The 27,029-nt window shown below is 35.4% G+C and overlaps 1 protein-coding gene across 4 annotated transcripts in view; it reads right to left on the bottom strand.

Moving 5' to 3' along the window:
- Window positions 1–24,490, bottom strand: part of LOC128991290 (uncharacterized) — a 133,441-nt gene extending 108,951 nt beyond the window's left edge. For all 4 annotated transcript variants that reach the window (XM_054414047.1, XM_054414048.1, XM_054414050.1 and 1 more), the window contains exons 1-2: window positions 24,376–24,490; window positions 15,051–15,159 (exon numbers count right to left, since the gene is read on the bottom strand). In XM_054414047.1, the coding sequence (XP_054270022.1) occupies window positions 15,051–15,156 (106 nt within the window). In that variant the 5' untranslated portion in view covers window positions 15,157–15,159; window positions 24,376–24,490. The remainder of the gene's footprint in view (window positions 1–15,050; window positions 15,160–24,375) is intronic.
- Between the last annotated feature and the right edge of the window lie 2,539 nt (window positions 24,491–27,029).

The raw sequence follows: 27,029 nt of genomic DNA, 5'->3' as shown, positions 1-27,029 counted from the left end.
TACGATCTCGTTGAATTGATAGAGTTTTTAGGGACGCCTTTAAACGCCGAAAAAACAACATTGGGCCTAACTACAGAGATGCAGTCTAGGTCATAAAGAAATTTAACAAATACTAGATACTAGTTTAACCAAAGATAACTATCTAATTATAAACAACTAGCAGACTTCCCGTCCTTCGTACAGGGTTGGCATATAAGTACAAAATGCTTATTGCAGTTATACTCAAGCTTTGCGTTTGCAATAGGGGAGGACACAGTTTGATAAAATTTTGCTTCTTTAAATTTACGTAATACTATAGTATTACACATCTACCATAGCTATAATGTTCTACCACTTCACCTAAACAATAAAAAAATACATGATTAAAAATTTGTAAAATATCACAAATTATTCATGAGATTAAAAACAAACATAACTGCAAACAATCCTACTTTGATAGTTCTTATTTTGAATCACAGTTTTTTGTTGCTGCTTAGTTCAAATTAGCTGTTTTCATAAATGCAAAAAATAAGTGCTGCACCCTGTTGGTAAATCTTATAACTATTTAATGCTTTTACATATCATAGAACCAACTTTTTTAGGCGAAACAGCTGACTAAATTATTTAATTCCCTTTAAATATGAATACTCATAAGGTTAACATGTGGAACTTCAGAGCCACTGGGGCGGAGCCCAAAAGGATTTTTGAGATAAGAATATGCCTATATGTTAATCGGGAATGTGAGCTATCATCATGCCAAATTTCATCCCAATCCGTCCAGTAGTTAATGCGTGATTGAACTTCAAACAAACAAACAAACACACAAACTTTCACATTTATAATATTAGTAAGATATCTTATCATCTGGCTTTATAAGCAAATCAAATACCCCCGCTGCAGCAAACCTGCAGACTAAGCGAATTTCCATTTGACTGATTGGATTTACACTGAAATGTCTACTTAAAAATATAACATTTATTCTTGATTTAAATAGAATTAGTTTAACAAGTACTTAGGTTTGCTGCATCAGGGAGGGTAAAACTGTTTTTTTTTGTAAAATGTGAATAGTTAGTAAGAAATAAAAACATTTTCCAAATTTGATCAAAATATGTTCACAAACAAGCAAACTACAACAGTTTACTTATTCTCCATAAGAATAACATGGGAATTTTAAATTTACAATTTTTTTGAATTTTCTCCGTAACCATTAGGCGCATAGTAACGCTTCAATATACTAAATTATTTGTTTTTTTAAGCTCTACAAAATGGTTTGGAAAGAAATTGCTAAATCTTATGTTTTTTGGGTCAAAAATGGGAAAAACCTATTTTTACCCCATAAAACCCCCCGTAAACCCCCGTTCCCATGGTCCGATCATGCTGGATCGCGAACTCGTTCGAATAAACGTACTTTTACACGTTTGTACCAAATTTCATCAAAATCGGATCATTTTTGCTCGAGTTATCGTGCTGACGGACACACATATATATATATATAAATATATAAATATATATATATATATATGAATTTGAACGGATGGTGTTTTTGGCCTCTAGGGACCTCAAATCGAAAAAAAAAAATCGGTCCCGCGTCCAGGTCTTACCATGAGTACTACGGTAATAGCTTATTCCCTATATGGGAAATTCGCTAAAAGCATAAATAATTAAAGAACCCCTTAAATAAGAAAGGCACAATTTCTACGACAATAAGCGCTACGTGACACCAACATAGACTAGACATAAAAAACAAGTTTCAGATTTTATAATGGTGTGAGAAACCTATTCCTATTAATTAGTCTACGGTAATGATAAGGGTATCTAAATATTTCATAGTTTTATATAAATATTCATAACGTTGTTCAATGATTTTAGGGTGTAGTCTAAAGTTGATCATAAGCAAGCGCCTTCAATTCCCGAACGCAAAAAGGGTGCAGTACCTATTTTGCATTAATAAAAATCAAGGCTCCATTTAATAGTGCACTGCTATACGAGAAAAATTAATGAAATCAAGAATAAATGTCTAACTGAAGGTAATTATATTAAGTAGCTAATACATTTTTAGTTTAATCCATGGTAAAACATTAATTTGAATCTCTTGGCTTTTAAATGGTTTTGACGGGTATGTATCTTTTTGATTTTACTCACATTAACCATTCCTACCAATGTAATTATTTTAAACAAAATTCCTACGTCCATACGTCCAGGTATGCTTGTATCCTGGTATATGTGTTGGACTGTTGGTATACTGGTAGACATAGGCGGCGTTACTGCCACTGCGACTGTAGGCCGTTCTACTAAACTGGTATGTATCCTGTTTATGGGGAAATTGGTTATTTGTGTTCTAACAGTGTTGTCTGTGGTTTCACCTATAAATTGCAGTTGTGTTATTGTACTATTATTGTATTTGGACATTGCTAGAAGACTTTTTATAACATGTGTGTTTTACGATATGTGTGTTATTTCCCAGAGTTTGTCGATATTCATTATGCGTATTCTCTCTTGAGTTAATTTTACAGTATGTGCTTTATTCTTTTGGTATAATATTCAACGACAAGCAATGATTTATGTATTTTTTACTAGGCTAAAGAAGTATTTACGTTAGTGAAACTTTACTTCGCATTCGTTATAAATTATTGAGCATATGCAACTTAGCGCGTAAAATCTATTGACGAATTAAACAACTTTAGTAAATGATCACCAGGGTATGATTTCATTCGTTGCGTCTCCCGAGCGCCGAGAGCAAATGAGTATCCCCAGCGCCGAGGCCATTAATTACTGTACCAAAGCACAGACCAAAGGTTCTCAGTGATGCAGGAGTGACCTCCTATTTTAAAATGGTATCAATGAGTTTAATCTGTGAATCAGTAAAGGTTAGGTTAAGTTAGGTTTTAATCATTCAAGATTAAGTGCGAGAAGTACGAGAGTCGGTAAGCTGGATTAAAAAATGTTCATTAAATGTTCATTTAGAATTCGAAACGTATCATATCTGCAATGAAATTTACGTAAAATTAACGTCATTCCAGTGCTGATTGTCTACAATGCTCAATTGGGCACACGCCTTTACCGCATTTCGTTGCTTTTGTGAATTCCAATTCGGCTGTCAAAACTGTCAGATTATGCCATAGCCTGCTCGGCGCTGGGGAGACGCGGCGCTCGGGAGACGGAAGCGATTTCATTATGCTTATCACACCAGCTAACAGGGACACAATGTTTGAAAGCAATAATATTAAGACTTTTGACACATTCCTAAGCTGTTCCTATAACACGCTAGCGTCAAAAAAATAAAAATAAAAATATTTGGTACATTACAACAACCAACACTAACACATCACAAAAATCTCCTAAATTGCTGATCCCTCAAGTCAACACCACCTTGGAAGTTTCATTAACATGATTTACTGCTGAAGAGAGAAAGGCCTACATTAGACAGAGAAGGAGCTATAGAAGGCATTATGACACACACGGTCCCGCAATGGAATGTGGTCCTGCACCAATCCAGCCTTTCAAACTTCCAGAGTCCTTCCTGTTTTTTACTCCGCTTTTTACCTCGACCGGTTAATAAGTTTCAGGTTCAAGGCTCTCGGTCTAAGTTTAGAAAGTAGTTCCATAGATTAAACATATCTTGTAGATTTCCCGGTTGAGGGATAGCTAAAGGTGGGAATATTTCTCTCTCGTTTAAAGGGTGTTGGATATTAATTCTATGTTATTTTATAACATTATACCAGTTTAACCAAATTGTGCAGTCTATTTATGCACATTAATTTTAATCTTGGTTCTAAAAAATAATAATGGTATAATGGTATCGAAGAACTGGTATACTAATATTTGGTTCGACTTGGTATGCCATCATACTGGTATATACGAGCTGTTCTGTCAGGCTGATACACTTGTACAGTTTATGTGTTATCATGCTGGTATACTGGTTAGTACGTTCTGGTATGCTTGTATAATGGCATATGTGTTGGTATACTGGTAGGCGGCGTTACTGTTACTGCGACTGTAGGTCGTTCTACTAAACTGGTATGTATGCTGGTATGATGGTATACCGGTATGTGTAGGTATGATGGTATACTGGTATGTGTAGGTATACTGGTATACGGAGGCGGTGTGCGGCGTTACTGGCACTGCGACTGTGGGTACTTCAACTAAACTGGTATGTATGCTGGTATGATGGTATACTGGTATATGTAGGTATGTTGGTATACCGGTATACGGAGGCGGTGTGCGGCGTTACTGTCGCTGCGGCTGTAGGTCGTTCTACTTTCATACACCGGATCGTAAACGAGAATAATTGCTAGTCAGAGACTTTCATCAACTTTTTCTCTCTCGCCTATCCAATGCATCCGTCAGACGTCGGCCTAGCGCAACGTCGCTCATCCGGCCGTCGTGTAATCCGACCATCCTGTCATACTACCATCCTGTTATATATCCTACCTATAAAATATGCTACACAGTCTCCCGGTTGTTCTTGAACACCACTCTATCACACTCTACCCTTTAACAAACATGGAACCTGCACGACTCAAATAAAGTCAAAATAAATACGTGCATTTAATAAAGTAATTGAGTCAAATACTAAGGATTTGTTTATTTCTACGCACAGAGAATATAAGATTTAGTTTTTATGGAAAAGAGATGTAAAACCTGATACTTCAATCTCCTCCATTCTAAATTATTCAAATGAAGCTCAAACAGTTTTGCGACCAGTAGGCCTACAGATCGACGTTTTAAAAGTGCCCTAACCTGTTGATTCGTATGATTTAGTACTGTAGGGTGCTTGAGAATAATACCACCGCCGCAGCAAACCTGCGATTTTTAAAATTTTCTCCGTAACCAATAACCGCACAAAAACACTTCAATACACTAAATTATTTGTCTTTAAGGTAGTTTAAAATGGTCTAGAGAGAAATAAAAAAATGTTATGTTTTGATGGTCAAAAATGAGAAACCCCAATTTGCATAGCATAAAACCAACATAAAACCCCGTTCCTATTGTCCGATCATAGTATTTTTGACCCCTGGGGACATCAAAATAAAAAATAAATCGGTCCCGGGCTCAAGTCTTACCACGAGACCTACGGTAATAACTACTTCCCTATAGGGAAATTCGCTAAAATGAGTAAATTAATCTCAAAAGATTTGTTGTGTACCTTTGCGAAAGCCAGCTTATTCCAGAGTACATACATCTAAGACCAATGACCAAAGAGAATTATTGTGTGTATTTATAGTTTAAATTCTTATTAAATTACTTTTTCTAATCTTTTCCTCGAAAACATTACTTTGGATCATAATTTTTACAATAGAGGAACGATTGCGTAGCTACTGTAACGCATAGCTTATCTTCAAAATGACGACACAATTATGATTTATTCAGCAAACCTTCTCCTTCTTTTTAAAACATAGTAAGATACGATTGTAAAACATATTTCCAACTAAATTACCCGATACGTATAGATATATAGATTATGTAAACTATTCCCTAGGTCAACGTGACCGTGGTGCGCAAATCTTACTTATCTGTCCAAATATTGTTGTGACTAGGGTTATCTGTCGCGGACAATGTACAGACTTAACACGTGATACAGCTAATGTTATTGACAATAGATTTAGTTTTTTTTACGAAAAACATACATATAACCCGATACGTTCATATTCCATTCAAAAATATTGAAACAATGCTAAAAATATTTGTATATCAAATGAAGCTCATAATAGTATAGCTAACAATAGTTCCGTATGGTGTACTAGACAGTATATTAGTAACTTTAGGGCTACGCTCATAACTTAGTTATAAATTTGAAAATGCAAAAGACTTAGAATGGTAGTTTTTAAAGATTTTTCACAAATAACGGACCGCTTATAAGTAAGCACATAGACTTAAAATTGCCATCAATTGAATTCTTGAAATGAAACAGTATTACACTTAATACGTTGCCCTCAGAAAACAGTTTAATTTGACAATATTTTAAGTTTTCGTCTGGGTTTTACGCACGTTACTGTGTTTTATTGTAACAATAATATTTCTAAAAGTTGTGTTTATTTTTGGGCAATTTCTTAGGAGCTAAAGTAGTGTTCTTCTTGTGGTTGTGCTATCTTAAACAACAACACAGTATTTTTCCGAAAAAAAAGGCTTAGTGATGATTTGATTAATTTAATCAAAGGTTTTACATTATCTCGTACAACTGTTAAATGTTTTTGTGCGTTATGATTGTGTATTTGTTTGAATGTTTTTTGACGACTCGTGAATAAAGATCAAACATTCTTGGTAGGAAATCACCTGACGATGCCTGAATAGGCGAAACATGTTGTGAGTTTATCTACAATAACATTTGAACTGTCGACGTAAAGGTATGTACCTTATATTTTTCTAATTAAACAGTTCAGGGGCTACATCATGAATTATAATTATCTCGTATAAATTTGCAATCCTTTTGGATCGGCTGATAAAAATCTTCGGGTGTCTGGTAGCTCGGTATACGTTTTGTTCGTTTTTAAGATACACTTTGTCATTTAAATAAATTGTTAAACTGTTTCTTAATGTATAACCATGGATTAATTACCACCTTAACTACCCATTTCAACTTGTCCTCTAATAATATAACAACAATAATATAAGAGAACACAATAAGGACACCTTCAAATAACAGAGAGACATTTAATCCCTATTAACGCTTTCGGGGCATACACATTAAACACATAGCACAACATTTTTTTACATTCTATGAGAATTCTACTATACCATCCAAGGTCGATGATTTATTCAATAAAACGTATGTTTATCCCTGAGATCGTCTTTGTTATTGTGTGACTTGATATTCAGAGTGCACAAGCGCGGCAAGGTTCTATCAGTAATCAGTGGTTAGCATGACGCATATTGAGAGCGCATTGGTATGTAAGGTGAATTAAGGTTGGTGGATCCCAACCAACCCTTTTCGACATATAATTTGTTATAAAACAATCAATAAATCTATTATACCTACGCAGGCAAAAAACCCCTAGTGACGTCACTGAAATTACCACCTCCTTGTACAAGATTTCCGTAAACAATGCAATATTAAATTAAACACCACTGAACTTCAACGTGTGTTGATAACAATATGTCAGTAATATGTTTAATTTCTCATTGTGTTATTTTAGTATGTTGACTATGGTGCTTGTCCTAGAGAAAACATTAGGTAACATCAGCGCTCTGAAACGTCAAACATGAAACACACATAACAACAGGTCTTCTATGGCCAATGGTTATAGCATCTCATAAGTTACCATACATCCGCAATTACTGTAATTCAATCAAACTTCGCTAACCATAACACAGAGTGAGGCAATGGATACAGTAAGTAGTGTGTGTATGAGTGATTACGTTAGGGAAAGCAAGTAAATAAACTACAGTAGTCTGATGTTAGTAAACGCCATAGCATCTCCTCAGTTGCAATTAACTACTGAATAATTTAGTCAAAATTCGCTAACGATTAGTGAGGTAATAAATGACGCAAAGGCAGAGCGTTGGAGTGATTACGGCGAATACTGCAAATAACCTTGATCAAGGAAACAACATGACCGAAAGATCTAACCTTAGAACTAACACAAGTAATAACTAACCTAACCTAACATTTAAGTAACACAAGTAGACGTTTGATCCCATTGTAAAATCTTAAGCGTTTTGTTATTAAGTGAATGCTTCACGTTGGTGACGTTGAACGCTAGTGTCGTCAATTTTCTCCTAAAATTTTCGTGTTAATATTTAAATTTGTGCTGAACTATTTGATAAACAAGCCATATGACAAGCTATTGTTAATGATTGGATATTTTTATTTGACTAAACTAGTTTTGAAGAACAAGAAACATTGTTTAAATGAAACACGCCCCTACATGAACCTGATAGAACTAACGTTAACATTGTATCTTCATAAAGTCCTTACATTAATTAGTATATATTCAACTATCATAGTATTCTTGGGATGCTATGTTACTGTATGAATATGTTTTATGGTTAAACAACAATTACTTTAACACGAGACTCAATGTAGCGCCACAATGTATACATTACATATAGTGTGTTATGTTTCGAAACACCAAGTAGCAAGGGTGGCAACACTGCGTCAGTAGCGCTAGTGGCGGGAGGGGAGAGAACTACAGACCGTGACGTTACCGTAACGCTAGCGTGACGGGGAAAGGAAAGTAGGCGGTGGATTGTGAACATCAACACTCTCTGCTGTCTGCCGCATCCTGCGGTCGACTTCCTGGGGAGAGGACAGCGCAGGATCGTCGAGTAACTAAGGCAGGGTGCACACTGGAGAAACCCGTTTCAGGAAACCGATTTCATGAAACGAGAAACTTTAGTTGCTCGCAACAGATAGATTAGTTTAACACAGGGCAGTGCACACTGCGTTGCATGAAACTGTATTTTCATTTGTTTCTTGCAACTGGTATACATGAAATCCAAAAAACAGATTTCGTATAGGCTTCAGTTTCACGTTTCTATTGGTTTTATTGTCTTCCTCAATGTATTGTTATTTTTCCTCAGCACTCGGAGCTAACCTCCGCTTGGTGTCCTTCTTTGTTATTAGTGGGCTAAGTAATTCCACTAAACGTTCAAAAAGAGGCTTTGGCATTCTAAAATATAAAAAAATTTGACCGTATCACTGCATAATTAATGAGCTACAATGTAAGTACTGTGTTGACCATCCCTAATCAACAGGGGAACCCAATACTTCCTTCTTTTAGTTTCCTTTAGCCACCACCAATATAGTCACATAATCATCATCCGAATTCATATCACAAAACTGATGGAATCCCGTTTCTTCTGTGTGCATTTGTTAAAGAAATGGTTTCCTTGAAACCAATTTAATGAAACCAGTTTCCTGAAACGGGTTTCTCCAGTGTGCACCCTGCCTAAGGATCATTCAAGGGAAGAAAGGATATAGAATGTATCATAACACCGAAATCTCATAACTTCGAATCATTGAAAATCAATCATGTGTTTGGGAGACGTCCTGAATTTGGAATTATTGTTTTCTGGTGTACAAAATCACAAGGCCGAACAGAATAAAATGTAAGGCTATGAAACTTGATGTTCATCAAGTATCAACAGAAGAAAATGTACAACTATGAAATTTTATGTTCATAAAGCGATGGAGGATGTATGCGTCATAATAACACATAACATCGTAGTTTCAAAGCTCTTTAAATTTCGTAAATCCATCAAGAAGTAAAATATGTGTTTGTCTTATTATGGTTTCCTGACGATAAACATGCGGTACAAAGCTTCAATGGAATTTGCTTTTTTCAAATCGACAGTGGATGAATGCATATCAACACAATTGACGCTACACCGACGTGTCAAAGCTCAGTAACACCAATGATCAAGTAATTGTTAGAATGACCACCCGTCTTAGTGGGGTGGGTTAGCAACAAATTACACCATAATATTTCACATCTGGCAACCAACGCGCCCCTTTGGATTCAGATAGTACATGCGTAGACGAGTCCAAAAAGTCGCCAAAGTTGTGTGACATGATTCTACATTTCCCTATATAACTCGGGTTCATATTCTAATAATGCCCTACATTTTTAGTGATTATTAATCACGAAAAAATTACCTTTCCGATGGTGTACTTTACTTCATTATTTACATTCATAATACTACGAATATTAATATTTATATTTGTATTAAATATTTTGTTTTTGATTTAGATTTTTTAAAATCATTTTGCTAAATGTCGTGGATCGTGTTACACGTAGCCGAAAACGTCTTACATACACTTTTTTGCCAGAATATTACCTTTCTAACGGTATATATTACTTATATTTTAATACAAAAACACTGCTCAAAATTTGCCATAACAATGTAGTGGTACACACAGTGAGTCGTTATCACCCCGATGGAATTTATAAGAGGACCGAAAGGTAATAGCGCTATTGAGTGCTATTAAACTTTTACTTTCGTTTTAAAATTAGAGACAATAAAATTAAGTACAAGATTTAAATACCCCCTCCGCAGCAAACCTACCAACTAAGCGAATTTCCATTTGTCTGAATTCATTTTCAATTAAATATATTTTAATAACATTAGCTTTAACGAGTACCTAGGTTTGTTGCTACAAGGAAACTAATTAAGTGTGTTTTTTTAGTAAAACATTGATAGCTTAGTGTAAAATAAATAAATTTGCCAAGTTTGATCAAAATATATCGACAAACAAGCAAACTACAACATTTTATAATATTCTCCATAAGAATAACATATGAATTTTAAATTTACAATTTTTAAATTTTCTCCATTGCCAATAACCGAACAAAAAAGCCTCGTTCCCATGGTCCGTTAATGCTGGTTATGCTGGAACTCATTCAAGTTAAACCCGCTTTACACCTTTAAACCAAATGTTTATTAAAATCGGACAAAAATTACTCAATTTGTTCCTAAAACCCCATCTATGGGTTAGATATATTTTATATACTGTATAACATAATTTATATTTATACAGATATTGATGTTTTATAATACTGTGCCCACAGATTTGGTCAATGGGCACTAAGGGTTAATCTGTTTGATTTAAGCCTGGATTATATTTTTGATGTATATGATATTTATGAATTTTGATATAAAATTTAAACAATATTGTATAGAGTACACTCTTTTGTTTTAGCGAATTTCCCTATAGGGAAGTAGCTATTACCGTAGGTGGCACGGTAAGACCTAGACCCGGGACCAATTTACTTTTTCATTTTGATTTTCCTAGAGGCCAAAAAACCCATTCGTTCAAATTATATATATACAGAGTGTCCCACGAAGAGGTTTAACCGTTTGATTTTATATTTCTTACCCATTCATGGGCCGAACATTTTGAAACTTTACACAATTTATAAAGTACAGAAGGTTTAAAAATGTCTGTGAAAGATCTATCTCCCTATCCCTTGTAGAAACAAAATTGTGGCGTATTGAATGTTTTTATTAACTAACTAGCTGTGTGCCCGTTCTACGCACGGGGATCTTATAGTAGTCAGTTGAAATCTTCTTATATTAAGATTAAGAACAGCAATTAGTTTGCACATTTGCAGATATGCTGGCAAAACTATTATATATAAACCTTCGCAAATACAGTATCTGACAGTAAGCCAAAATAAATGCTTCGCAATTAAATGTCACCCGGATCGTGTTGGTCCATAAGTCCAATGATTAAACTAAAAAATGTTTTATAGATCCATGAAGCGTAGCCCTAAAGTAGGCCTATAATTGAAAGTTACTTTCCACATCGGTTAACTTAAACGTATTTAAAGTACTACCTCAACCTCACCATTTAACTCTTTATTCCGGTTGACATTTTCAGTATCAAAGGTGCTCTTGTCCATTCCGTGAAACACTGAGAAATAAGGACATTAATGCGTTACCAACATACAACAAAACAACACAATACAACAATCCAACAAAGGCCACGAACTATTGATACATAAACAATATAAAGGCGTAAACAATTCATGATGGTTTGCCCAACAAATGTTTTACTCAAATAGGTTATCATTTTCTTAGCATACCGGGTAAGCTAAGATTTGGAATCCAGACAGAAAAAGCAAAACTATACAGAGTTAAGAAATCACTTAAATTGAATACGGGCGGCTCTAATAAATAAGGTGCAACACCAACGATATCAAATTTGTAAACTACCGGTTCTAAGGAAAAGAACCAGTACCTACGTAAGAACCTACCTAAGAACTATAGTAAATTGGACCAATTAAATACATTAATATCTAGTCCCGAGGTTATTGATCTCTTGCTTTTGGATTTTCTCGTAAAAAGTTATAGCGTAAACTTATCGGTGTCAGTTTGAAAAAAAGCAACCTTACCCAAACAACTTTTTGTTATTTAATAGATTACGCATTCTCTAAACAATGATTAGTATATCTATTAACATTAGAAGGAAATGTGACGAAAATCACACAATGTTGGGGTTTTGGTCATTTGTAATTTTATTTTTTAAGTAGGTAGGCCATGTATTCTATGGAAAAGTACCGGTATCAAGGATCGTCGTCAAAAAGGTTGTTATGAATAAATATGTAGGCTTACGTACCCAAGATATGAGCTATGGGCCTATTGGCTGTATGGTCCAGCGATTGCATCACACGGCGAGTAGAAACAGAAAGTGACACATTGGAAAAGCGAGTTTAGCACTTCCTCTGTTAAACCTCAGTTACAATCACCCACTGCAGTTGTGATTTTTTTACTTTAAACTTTACACAACCGCCATTGAAGCGCCGTCAATGAGTGGAAACCTTTTTTGTAAGCTATTGGCGACGATCATTTCAGTGTCACAGCCCTATACAACACTGATTCAAGGTCTTCTTCTTTCTGGTTGTCAAAACTCAAGAAACATTTTATACTCAAAGAATTTCTGGTTCCGATTTGGACGATGTCTAGTTATTTAATTTCATTTACGGTTACACTATTAGACTATATTATTGCACTTGCGATTAATTAAATCCGTTATGTAAGAAAAACGTTTTTAATCTCACTTGGTTGGGATTTGCTTTCAAAACGTGATTCGAAATAGTTGCGGTATTTGTAAACAACATTTGTAAACATGTCATTGACAGCTAGAAAAAATAATCTTGATCCGAACAGCTGTTCGTTATTTCATAGACGATTATGTGATAAAAATTGAACGGAAATTTGACAAAAATCGCACAAAACTGCATTTTTGAACGTCCGTAATTTTATTTACAAAGTAGTGAGGCTATATTTAAATCACTAAAGACACTCTCGCCAATCCAGTGAATACATTAAAATGGCTTGGATCTTGATATGTACTCTGGTTTTCACGGAGAAGATTGCGTAAAATGCCATCTTGAGTGTTACAGACAAAGGGACAGACAGACAGACAGACAGAAATTGAGATAAGACTCGTTTCTGCTTCTTTAATGTATAAAACGTAAAAATAACCTAAACGTATATAATTCTGAGCAATGTACAGACAAAACTCTAATTTTATTTATCTTATATAGATTATATTATATAAATCAATTTATTATTAATTTTTAACTAGTGATGGATAACAGTTACAATAAATTTGGACTCTACTTTAGGGTTTTCACTAGGCTATGGTATAATTTCCTGATGAAAAAGCCTTATTTCCATAGAATGCGTTAATACAATACAAAACCAAAAACACTATTTTTAATGTGTTTAAAACATCATTTCTCAATATGCTCCGATTTTGTTTTTACAAGAGGTAGGGAGCTGAAACTTTCTCACAATATTTTTAAAATGTACTTTATAGATTGTGTAAAGTTTCAAAATGTTCGGAGCATAAATGGGCAAGTAATCTAAAATCAAACGTTTAAACCCTTCGTGGGACACCCTGAATATATATATACGTCCGTGAACGCGATAACTTGAGTAATTTTTGTCCGATTTTAATAAACATTTGGTTTAAAGGTGTAAAGCGGGTTTAACTTGAATGAGTTCCAGCATAACCAGCATAATCGGACCATGGGAACGGGGCTTTACGGGGGGTTTTGCGGGGTAAAAATTGTTTTTTCTCTCTTTTGACCCTCAAAACGCAAAATATCCCAATTTCTCTTTAAACCTATTAAAAGAGCTTAAAAAACAATTAATTTAGTATATGAAAGTGTTTTTGTTCGGTTATTGGTAATGGAGAAAATTTAAAAAATTGTAAATTTAAAATTCCTATGTTATTCTTATGGAGAATATTGTCAAATGTTGTAGTTTGCTTGTTTATGAATATATTTTGATCAAACTTGGCAAATTTATTTATTTTGTACTAAGCTATCAATATTTTACTCAAAAACACACTTTATTAGTTTCCTTGTAGCAGCAAACCTAGGTACTTGTTAAACCTAAAGTTATTAAAATATATTTAACTGAAAATCAATTCAGACAAATGGAAATTCGCTTAGTCGGCAGGTTTGCTGCGGCGGGGGTATTTTATACTAAGCTATCAATATTTTACTAAAAAACACACTTAATTAGTTTCCTTGTAGCAGCAAACATAGGTACTCGTTAAAGCTAATGCTATTAAAATATATTTAATTGAAAATGAATTCAGACAAATGGAAATTCGCTTAGTCGGTAGGTTTGCTGCAGCAGGGGGAATTAAATTATTCTACTTAATTTTATTGTCTCTAATTTTAAAACGAAATTAAAAATTTAATAGCCCTAAATAGCACTATTACTTTTCGGTACCCATAGACATTGCATTGTTGTCATAACGACTCACTGTGTACCACTACATTATTGTGGCAAATTTCAAGCAGTGTTTTTATATTAAAACATAAGTTATATATACCGTTAGAAAGGTAATATTCTGACAAACAAGTGTATGCAAGACGTTTTCAGCTACGTGTAACGGAATCCACGACACTTAGCAAAATGATTTTAAAATATCTAAATAAAAAACAAAATATTTAATAAAACTATAAATATTCGTAGTATTATGAATCTAAACAATGAAGTAAAGTACATCATCGGAAAGGTAATTTTTTCGTGATTAATAATCACTAAAAATGTAGGGCATTATTAGAATATGAACCCGAGTTATATAGGGAAATGTAGAATCATGTCACACAACTTTGGCGGCCATTTTGATTACGTCATCAACACCCATAGAGTGCCCGAAAAATTTGTGTCCCGGACTTTTTGGACTGGTCTACGCATGTACTATCTGAATCCAAAGGGGCGCGTTGGTTGCCAGATGTGAAATATTTTTCAGCTAACCCACCCCACTATCTGGCTTATTATTGTTTCCCAATATTAAAGAGCGAACACTCTTAAGTTATATCTTAGAGATCATCAGAGATTCAAGAGGTTACAATAATCCTATTTAAATCTTAAGGTCGCGTAATCTACATAAATCGTTCGTTTACATCAGCAAACTCTGGCATTTCAATTGAATTTAACTACGTTCATTTTGATTCTATAACTGGCAACAGCTATTACATGAGAATGGCATGTCTACAAAATCAATAGTCAAAGGTAGCACAAAACAAGAACAACATCAAGTCTACACTACCACAAGATCAAAGTTTTACGTTATAAATTGTAAAATAGTCTCCAGATTCACTCACCGGTAGAGAAAAGTTCCATGTTCCTTTCCAGCGCCTCCTGCAAATCCTGGGGCTGCTGGAAGCCGTAGGCGGGCAGCCAATGGTGCGCCTCTGGCTCCAGCGACATCTCCTGGAACATGAGTTTGAGAATAGTCAGCAAAGCGGGTTGTGATAGCCCTTGAGTAGAGATCTTGTGGTTTGAGGCAGTCATATAAGCAGAATTTGTTGGATTTGGAAGGTATAAAGGCTGGCGGTTAAAATATTCAACTAAGCTGAATTTGACAGACCTTGAAGGTGGAAGATTTGCGTCGAAGATGGTTGATATAGCAGAATTTGACAGATCCGAAAGGTAAAGTACTTGAGCTCAAAATATAGTCAACGTAGAGGGGAAAGTGAGACCTGAAGAGCAGAGGACCTGAGGTTGGAGATAGTCGTATAAGCAGGATTTGTTGGTCTTGGATGATTTTATGTTAAAGATATCCAACCAAGCGTAATTAGACAGCAGAATTGGACAGATCTGGAAGGTAGAGGTACTTGAGCTCAAGTATAGTCAACATATCAGAGTAAGTACAAAGCACAATGTAGTAACAGTCCTTGAAGGTTTTGTCCGAGGATGAATGACAGCCGAATTCGACAGACTTCAAAGGTTGAAGTCATAAGGCAGAGAATGGTCAACATAGCTGAATGTAACCCACCTGGAAGCTACAGGACTTGAGACTGAGGGTCGTCTACATATCGGAATGTAACAGTCCTTGAAGGTATAAAATATGTTCGGCGATGGATGACAGCGCTTGGACAGACTTGAAAGGTTGAAGACGCAAGGTAAAGGATGGTCAACATAGTAGAATGTGACACGCTTCCAGGCGAGAGGATTTGAGGTTGAAGGTCGCCTACGAATCGGAATGGGATACAGCTGAAGAATGCTGGGTTGGTGATCTAAGGGGCGATGATTTTTGGAAACTTAGTTACCGGTACACTAAAGTTACAATTACAGAGATTCACATTTTCTCAGTCAGCATTTTATTGCAAACTTCAACTGGAGAACTCATGCGTTATCAGATTCCAAAAAGCAGGAATTCAAGGGCGTGTTAAGTGCAAAAAACCTGACCTGAAGCAGTTCGCCATGGATCATAGCCTACGATAATAATAAAGCTAATTTTACATGTGAAAAATGCTCACGCCGATCAACGTTTTGTTTTTTACAATTTGTCTAGCTATTTTACAAATTTTCAAACAACTGGGCCGAATAGAACGATTTTTTCATAGACTGTTGATTATCCAATGGTAGTGTAACACAAAAGTAAAGTCAATGTTGCTGCAATAGAATGAAAGTGAGCAGTTTTATTTTTTGTTTTAGCGAATTTCCCATGTAGGGAATAAGCTATTACCGTAGTACTCATGGTAAGACCTGGACGCGGGACCGATTTTTTTTTCGTTTTGAGGTCCCTAGAGGCCAAAAACACCATCCGTTCAAATTCATATATATATATATATATATATATATATTTATATATTTATATATATATATATATGTGTCCGTCAGCACGATAACTCAAGCAAAAATGATCCGATTTTGATGAAATTTGGTACAAACGTGTAAACCTACGTTTATTTGAACGAGTTCGCGATCCAGCATGATCGGACCATGGGAACGGGTGTTTACGGGGGGTTTTATGGGGTAAAAATAGGTTTTTCTCATTTTTGACCCAAAAAACTTAAAATTTTGCAATTTATTTCCAAACCATTTTGTAGAGCTTAAAAAAACAAATAATTTAGTATATTGAAGCGTTATTATGCGCCTAACGGTTACGGAGAAAATTCAAAAAAATTGTAAATTTAAAATTCCCATGTTATTCTTATGGAGAATAAGTAAACTGTTGTAGTTTGCTTGTTTATGAACATATTTTGATCAAATTTGGAAAATGTTTTTATTTCTTACTAACTATTAACATTTTCAAAAAAAAAACAATTTTACCCTCCCTGATGCAGCAAACCTAAGTACTTGTTAAACTAATTCTATTTAAATCGGGAATAAATGTTATATTTTTAAGTAGACATTTCAGTGTAAATCCAATCAGTCAAATGGAAATTCGCTTAGTCTGCAGGTTTGCTGCGGCGGGGGTATTTTACTTGTTCAAAGTCAATGCGAGTTAAAATTTGCAATCACAACTGAACAATGAAGCCTAGCAAAACAAGGTGAATGAAACCTGTAGTTATTCTTTGTAACCAATCAATACACCTGGATGGCTTCCTCAGCATGTGAGTATGCGAAGGTCACATGATCTAGTCTGAATCCTTATGTAGCAGCCATGAAATTGCACGATTGCGAAATCCTTTAGTATTTGATGCGATGTTCAAGTCTCAAGAACCTAATTAACATAACCTTAAGAAGGGATATTCAGGATAGAAGTGCATGCAAAGCATTCCCCAGTTAAAGTTTTAGCAGTTGTATAATTGAAAAATAACTCAGCCACCTACAGGGTAAGCAAGAGAAAATTATATTGAACCTGTCACACCCAACTGGATCTATGTTCACTTAGAATACTGGTTTGCATAAAAAGTGGCAACAGATGATCCAAATAGATAAGAAGCCAAAAAAACATCGTATGTGGTGTTACAGTGTGGATTAATCCAAGTTTAATAGTAGGTCGATTTCCAACGAACCACCCTACCTACCACAGGGACATAAAAAGCCAAGTTGAAGGCAAAAACCCACTCCTATAGGGAAAGATCAGGTCACGGCAATACCAAATATCTAATTGTTATTGGCGACTGGAAGGATTTGAGCCCGGTCCTTGGCAGACAGAAGTTCTAATGTAATTAATATACCTACCATACTCTGCATATCTAGCTAACACATAGGGTTATTCTATTTCCCAAAAATTACAATAGTCCCGACTCGTATGGTCTTCAACGCCCAAGCTCGTTCTTACAGATACTGGACAGTAAAAATGTACCAACTGAAGTGTAAAAATGAATTAAATTTTAACGATTTATGTGGTTTTTATCTGGACACTTATGTATTTTTACAGGAGAGGCACAATGTACTCAAATAACGCTTTTAGGTAAAGCGGTTCAAACTATGTAGTGTTTATGTACCGGGAGTTGAAAGGAATCTCGACTTTAGAACAGCATAGAAGGTTTAGAACTTACGTATTAAAGGTTTGAACAATATTTCACATTGTAAGAAAAACGTACAGTCACTTCTCTTGATGCAATAGAAATCTATGCCAGAATCAACAGGTTAAAGTAAACGAACAAACTAAAACAAAACAAATCTAACAGCTGATGTATCTTCAATATTTTAAAAGTTATTACATACAGACCTTTAGGAAGGAGGGCTTACTGTAAAACTGATATTTTTTCGGGGAAGTTTTACATCAAAACCAGTTCAAGTTTGCGGTTGATAGGTGTGTGCGGCTTATGGATTTCTCAGAAGAGTCTTCAGATCCTTGTTAGCAAATAGATTGACATATTTTGCGGGGTCTGTCCAAGAATAGAAATAAGAATGCTGTACAGTACTTTTACTTTAATATTTTATTATGAAATGGCGACCATACGAATGTAGGTATTTTAAGCCAATGAATGAAAGTGGACGTAGGATGAGTGAAGCGTTTTATGTTGGTCGCCTGTATTTTCCTTTTTCTGGCATCCTAATTACGGGCTTGCCGTTCAACATAAGAAGTTTGCACAGTAGTATTGGAAATTCTGCTATTAAATATAATAGGTATTGTAACTAGGTAGATGACCATTAATGACAATATACATATTCGTCGTATATGTTTACTGTAATAACTTTTTAACTTATTCTCTGTACTTATAAGACTTATAATTTGCCAAGGCTTTCAATAGCTTTATACCACTGCCTCAGTTATTCCGGAGCCTTTGTTTCAAGAATAAGGCTATTTTCAACGTTCCGAAAATAAACTGTATATATTTTTTGCATTCTATTGTCTAAAATAGCGTCATCCTATTGTTAGACATTATTCAATCAAAAAGTGTGTGCCTCCAAAGAGAAGAAAACATGCGATATATCTTTTTGTCATAAGGATTCTGATACTGTTAACTGATATTTTGGACTATTACTACAGTAGGTTATTTTTTTATCGCTGTCAAAGCTACCAATATCAGTCACAAGCAGCGGTTACTATCGAAATAACAGTTACACGGAACAAGGAAATGTTGTTCAAACAGTTATAACTTGATAAACAACTATCAACAAACTATCCATTACTATGATAACTTTAATGTTGAGTCAGGCCTTTGTTCTGGTTCAAAAAGTACAACTGAGCTACAATTAAAATAGAATGAAAAAATACAAATAAATGCTATAAATAAAATTTAAAAAATGAAATAGATTGAATTGAAAACACTTAATTCCTTACACGCCATTGTTATGAGAAAAATAGTCATACTATTTTAACCTTTATCCATAACAGGGTATTTTATTATTAATTTGCATATAGTGCAAGATTTTTAAGTCGTTGAAGAAAAGTGATCTTGCCTGGTTTGTGTTATCATATTAACAATATGATATTGTGTACTCATTGTAGTTTACTGCACCAACGATTTACCGTTTGAACTTGCGTATTTAATTATGCAATAGAAGTATTCTCATAAACTGGGTGGCAAGATGACAATTAGCCCATAATTTCTTTTGTTATTCATGGATAGTCTTCCACGGTCGTCACTAATATTACACAATCTTGGTCTTCGGTGTTCGACCACGTCATTTTGCTAAGCACACAATGTACAGAAACTACAGACGTTTCGGCCACATACAGTCGGCCTTCTTCAGGGCTTGTAGATTACAAACACTCGTATGTTTTGATACTACATTACAAAAGTATTCTATGTGTGAGAGGTCCTCTACAGGGAACAGATTAAGTGCAAAGAACACTAAAAGTGCAAGAACACTAAAAACGACAGCAAGAAAATAAACAAGTTAAAGAAACATTTTACTTAAGAAGATAAGGCATGTTCTGATATATTTCGGACTGTTAGAGAGTGTAAATGTTGCCTATCTAGCACAGCATAGATAAACCCGTCAACGAAAATAAACCGGGCACATTGAAAACGTAATGCCTTAAGACGTCTGTAGCTTTAGGTTCAAAAGTGGATCCAGCAATTATTGGCCTTTATAGGACTTTTAGACGCAGTCTGTCTAAAGTAAACCAGTGGAGGTACTAGGACTAACTAACGGGGTTGGACCACAGTTACTATGGTGTCATCACTGTAGAAGAGGGTCTGGGGGTCCTCCCTCGGAAAATTTACTATTTTTAAGCAGTTTAGTGACGTTTGGGGACTGGGGAGGACTCACCCAGCATTATTTCCAGGTCTACATAGTATGCGTAGCTGTAAAGGTAATGACTTCTGTAATGGATTAATTTGCATGATACAAGAGAAGTTTAGTAATAATTGGTTAAGTAGCACAGGGCAATCACGATCTTGACAGCCCAGCGGCTGATAGCAAACATAAGACTAATTAAATTTGCATATAGGAAAGGTTAAATGATCATTGGTAGAATACAGTGAAACTATATGATAGCCTATATCCAAATCCAAAGTTACTGTATGATATTTTAAATATCAAGGAAGAAATCTTTTGAGACTCACAGCAACAAAAGTGTTCTTAAACCCCTAAACATTTTTGCAAAGGTACACAGAGGATCGAACCAGACAATATCGCTGTATATTATTAACTGAGGCTATAGATTGAACATCATTCATGTATGGACCTTTTTAAGGTTAGTTCTGTCCGGTAAGTTTTGTTGTTTATATTCGTATTGACGTAATACCATGCTATTAGTGTCTTCAAAAGCTATCTAAACTGAACGTAACCAAAACCTTGACGTTTGCTAATAAAACTAGACTTTAGGTGTTAAACTACTCTTTAAAAAAAGTAACATTCAGTTGACATCAGCGCACTCAAACGTCACAGAGATTAAACACAAATCAAAACAGACTCCGGATTTTACAATGATGCAAAGTCTACTTACACTATGCATAGTCAATAGTAGACGGAGCCATTTTGTTGACAATATTGAATCGATCGTTTTCGAGACAGTGAAAACATCAAGATTCTTCAAATCGGGCGAGTTCTCTGTGCAACGAAAATCACACTCTGTATTTCGCGAAGGGTAACCTCAACATGGCATTTCACAAAGACAGTTCCTAAGATTAATTTTCCACCAGTCAAGGAATCTTTGCGTTTAGTATGTTTATACCAACGCGTGCAATTTCCCGCCAGATAGTGATGTTTCCCGCGGCGGCGCGTCGGTCCGTGGGCGTAAGTGACAAAGCAGTTCAATTTCCTGTGGAACCGACCATGCAGATAATTGGCTTGTTATGCATGTTGTATATTGTATTGTATAATATATTCCGCATCGCATTGTCTATATGGAGGAGTAAGGTTATCATGGCGAATCGATGGACACATAATATAACGTAGGGTACATGGCGAAACAACGTCTTCGTTATACAGATTGATGTAAATTGGTTTAAAATTTAACACAACCAACAACTTTTCAACTGTTTTAGAATGGGTGTAGAATTGAGTGAGTCCAATTATTGTGCCGATTTGTTACTGACTAAGATTATCCTAGGTACATTTTATCCTGGGCCAATATCACGATTGTTGTGGAGAGCAGAGTCAAGTTTCAAATCTTCGTTATGCTCAAGACTTTTATTAGGGGAAACCCAGCGGCAATCTGATCAAAAGGCAAAAACAAAAACCACTCACAGCTACCCAATTATAAGCCACTGATACTAGCACACGAGTCACTTGACATAATTCACTAAACTTCAAAAAGGCAATTCTTAACCTGAACACTCTGAATGAAAAAATAGGACATCACTCTTGAATTTGCAGCGTACTTAAGTTTACCTGTCGTTCTCCAAGTCGTTGTACAGGTTATATTCACCCGATCAAAGAGCGTGTTTGAGGTGTGAAAGTCTTGGCATTGGAGCGACACAGCGGCCATGATAGCAGATCCTGTCGCAACCCTGGCACGAGCATTGGCCAACAAGTTCCACAGATACTCCATGGACCATACTCAGCTCCTTACTCCATGGTAGAGAGCCCAGTGGCTAAAGGCTACGTAACGGAGACATACCCAATCATGTGTATCACTAGACATTTCCATACTCTATGGTAGTATGCATAGAGTTGGCGACAGCTATAGAGCTAAGTAACTGAGACATATACCCAATCATGTGTATCACTACACATTTCCATATTCTATGGTAGTATGCATAGAGCTGGCTACAGCTAACGCTAAGTAACTGAGACCTATATCCAATCACGTGTATTACCACACAGTTCCATACTCTATGGTAGAAAGCCTAGAGCCCAGAGCTGGCTACAGCTAGAGCTAAAGTAAATTAGACATCTATAGTCTGTGTCTGTACCCAATCATGTGTATCACCACACAGTTCCATACTACGGTAGGATACCCAGAGCTTGCGACACCGACAGCTAGAGAGCAGCTCAGTAACGGTTGCAGTTCCGTTAGCCTGTTCGACCAGTTCCTCAGCGACTGTTTTTACACGGTCGTACTCCTGTCCTCCCACCAGACCCCTGGTCCTCGAGAAGACTTCTGGGCGCAATGGACAAGAACGACCCTAATTGATCGGCAATCAAGTGATTTCACTTGCGTGAAAAGTCGGCCAACGAGTTCTGTGGAATCGGAAGAGAGAGATTTACCGCTGAGTATTTTTTACCAGAAACCTGGAGGAGGATCAATCGCGTACTAAATGCCGTCTGCATTCGTGTAGTACGGGGTAGTCGTAGTGCATACTTTACTTTCCTAGTTGTGTTCTTTGTAGCGCTGTTTTCTGTTTTGTAAAAAATAACGGATCCCGGTGTAGGAGTAGGGTAAGTCATCACTTTACGATTACACCAAACAAACTGTAGCTGGGAAAAATATTTAGTGCGTTGGACAAGTTCAAGTATGAAGGATGGACATGGAGACGTGTTCTTGAACTTTGTTAAAAGGGAATTTTGATTAAAAGCGTTTAGGTGAACTATATTGAGCTGAAAAAATTACAGCTCAAACATTTGCTGCCGAACGATTATCAAAATAAAAATCTTTCAGGTCGCTAAATATCTTGGTCTCTGGATTTATTAATTTCAATCCACCAGTGGTCGCCTCAGCCCCGAAGCTCGCGGCTATTAAAACTATATTGCTGTCTTGCCATAGTTGCTTCAAACAAAAATTGAGCTAAAACCCGAAGGCTCAGCCACCTCAGCAAGCAGCTCTGAATGAAATGTTATCAAAATTGGACCGACATTAATTGGCTCTTATAGAGTAAAAAGCACCAGATTAAAATATTTTTTATCTACCGACTACCGCTTACAAAAAGGAATAGTATTAATTCATATTTCCTCATCCTCATCATGACCTATGATTAAAACATCTCCAATCACTCGCCATCATTTTTAATTACATGGTTGAGTTGGTCCTTAATTAATTTTTAGTTTTTGGTCCTTTAATTTTTTTCTAAGAAACATAAAATAGCGGTCACAACATGAAAAGTATTACAACAATGGTTATTAGTTCACGCCGGATCCGACATTCTGCATCTCATTTGAACATAAATTTGCGGACTTCCGCAATTCCAACAAAATTATGAACACAAATGGAACTCAAAGAGCAATGAACTTCAATTGAGAATTCATTGTCATTTTTGGAATTGGTTGCATGAGTTGGATTTATAAACCAATTAAACGATTTTGAACAGTTCACACATATTTCTAAGCAATTTATCTGTACGAGTTAAAAATTAGGGTACGTACAAATTTAATCTTCTTATGGTAAATGCATAGTTTTATATCAAATCGTGTGCTTACAGGTTGCTAGAATTGTCATTAAGCTTTTACATCACATCGTCAGTACGTATTTGTTGAAATAAAAAAAATGTGTAAAACCAAATTACATTTGTATTGTTGCAGTTGGATCCGGTTCATTATCATCACACAACTGTGGAAGTTATTAATGAAAAAGGGGGTTTTGTGAATTTCTACCAGGACGAAACTTTGTTTAACGTTAGACATAAATAAGTTATGCAGGATAATAATTGTAAAAATAAAATAACCTTTTGATATTGCAGAAAAATAACGGGAATCAATTATTGAGATGGGAATGCATATTTAATAAATGTATATAACAATTGTGCATAAACCCATGACTTTTTTTAAAGTTGAAGTACTGAAAACAAGTTCTAAAATTCCCAACAATGCTCAATTCTCGTGCATTCTTCAACAGCAACCTTTTCACAATAAATAAATCGTAATACTTTTTCAAAGTGTTGACTTTATCAGTAACTAAACAAACTCAGTGCCTACCTTATCACATGTGTGGTTAAATGTATCCAAGAAAAACAAACAAAGCAACAACAAAACCCACGACACAACACCCGCGCACCAACACTAGCGTGCCCAAACGGCGCCAACCGACAACTCAAACTGACAACCAGTCACCACTAGCATTGTTGCCAGTGTTTTCTCCACAACACGGAATTTCCCACACCGGCGTAAAAATCCCTGAATCTCGGGAACCATTTTTCGACCACAAGAATTTCCCTGCTTCCTACCTGATAATGTATATACTGTTTGAGAAGCGTGAATAGAAGGGTGATATTGGAACAGTATGACATTATTTTTTTCTTTACTTAGACCTGTTAGGCTTAGGGAGAAAGGGAGATCATAATCAGTTTCTTTCCCGATGTAAGCTGAAATATCCCGTTGAGAGTTTCAAATCCCTGAAGACGAAAACTGGTTTTGTGAAGCAGAGGCATCCCTTATGTATACAAATTATCCCGATTCATCCCAGATAGGGTTATAAAATTCCCTCTTTTCAAAAAAGTTATTTCTTCTACAACTATGTTAAAACTTTGATTCATTCCATAGCGATAGCATATGCATTTTTTATTTAAGTGTATCGAAGCAGAGGCACCCCTTATGTATACAAATTATCCCGATTCATTCCAGATTGGGTTATAAAATTACCTCTTTTCAAAAAAGTTATTTCTTCTAGTTGAAACTTTGATTCATTCCATAGCGATAGCATATGCACTTTTTATTAAAGTGTATCGAAGTATTAGGTTTAACATATTAAGAAGCAAAATAAGAGTTTATGCAGGGGAGCTCCTCAGAATGTTGGAAAGATTTGTTTACATTTTTCTACTATATATGCAAAATATAGAATTTTATACCGTACCATTTGAATGAATAAATCCACAATGTAAACTTCAATCATGTCATGGTTCAAGTCTCTTTGGTTTGTTGGTATCTTGTAGGCCTATGTGCAGAATACTGTAGTGTCGAACATAGAATTCAATGTTGCAGTTTTCCTGGACCCTTGAATTTTCTTTTCAACCAAATGCTGACTGCAGAGAGCTACCGAGGGGTGTTTTGAAATGTCCGTGGTTTATCAAATGTCGCTTGGGCGTTGTCTGTTGTATACTGTCTTTTTTTTAAATACTAACAACTTAAATGATGACATGTAACTACTCCATTTCATCTTATTTTTTTATTGTTTTCAAAACAGCAATACTGCTAAATGTTCCTTGTTTACATACAGCTAATTTATTCAGTCAATAAATTTACGAAAGCAGTAATAGGACAGCACAACTGCCAAACCACGAAAATCTAAAGAATTAGCACAATACAAAAGAGTCTTTCAGTCAAGAACAAGTTCGGTTTGAATAAGTAATTGAGTATTTTCGATCACACTGACCAAAAAGATTAATTTATGAACACCATTTTGTCCACTTCATTGTACCCTGGGAGTGAATTTTTAAACTACTACTTTGGAATTTTACCAGTATGTTCTTTGGTGATCAATGGACGAGTCTGAGTGGTATAAGACGTCTCCTAGCAAAGATACAGACAACACTGAAGATTAGGGGTTTGAATTTGTATATCAGTTTGTCTGGTGTGCATCCCATGGAGTTCACCTAATGTTTCCACAAAACTGAATCATAAATCCCACTTACTTGATTGGGAAAATTATGTTTCCCCCCCTGATCTTTTATGAAAAATTCTGTTTTACCCCATAATGAATGTTGTAAAAAATCCTTCTCTATTCTGAGTGATCTTTATGATGAAAGTTAAAATAGCTGTTTCAATCTTGGTAATACTTTTTTTAAATAATTAAATTTTGAGATTGGTTTGCATCTGGAAATCTGTAATGGAAAGAAAATAAGGTGTCGGAGCCTAAAAATCCAGTTTTATCCTGTATCCTGTTTTAGTCCCGCGCTTAGTCTAGAGATTCTGTGTAAGAAAACACTGAGTTAGCCCATTTGTGACAGAAGCCCATCTAAAACAAACGATGGACAAACTTGTTATGATTTGCTCTATAAATTTGTAATTTAACTACAGTAGAACCCCTACTAACAGAATTCGGGTTAACCGAAACGGTTCTATAAAATAATACAGGGCTAAAATATAATTAATATGTAATTTAAAATGCTTCAGTAACTTTAGTTATTAGTTTAAAGTATTATCTAACCCATTTCAACATTTCTATAGCTGAAACAAAACACATTGTTTTAAAATTTTTCCTACACACCGTGGTAATAAATAGGCTGTTTTAAGCATATGACGGGTTAACCGAAAAATTGGTTATCCAAAACGGCTCTCCCACCTTTATTTCGGTTAACCGGCGTTCTACTGTACTCTATACTTATCCTGACTGTGAGTGTGAATGACAACCAATTCTTATTTTGAACAAAATTGGGTTGTTCAAAAAATAAATGAAAAAAGTCAGTAAACATCAGACTTATCATTTAGGCTGAAAGTATTATAGAAAAGTAAAAACAAAAACACATTAATATAGAAAATAACTGACATACCATACAGAATACTAGCTGCATCTTTGAATAAAAAAAGTTCAAGTCATCAAAAGCACCCCCTACGTGTTACAAACCATAAAAAAACAGGCACAAACGTTTAAATAGCAAAGCAAGGTCTACTATTAGTCAATGATCGGATCCATC

Source organism: Macrosteles quadrilineatus, unplaced genomic scaffold, assembly GCF_028750875.1.
Source record: "Macrosteles quadrilineatus isolate MER2022 unplaced genomic scaffold, UCM_ALF_1.0 Scaffold_4__1_contigs__length_99947679, whole genome shotgun sequence".
Taxonomy (NCBI): domain Eukaryota; kingdom Metazoa; phylum Arthropoda; class Insecta; order Hemiptera; family Cicadellidae; genus Macrosteles; species Macrosteles quadrilineatus.
The sequence above is the reverse complement of the archived record's forward strand: the minus strand, read 5'-3'. Positions and strand labels throughout refer to the sequence as shown.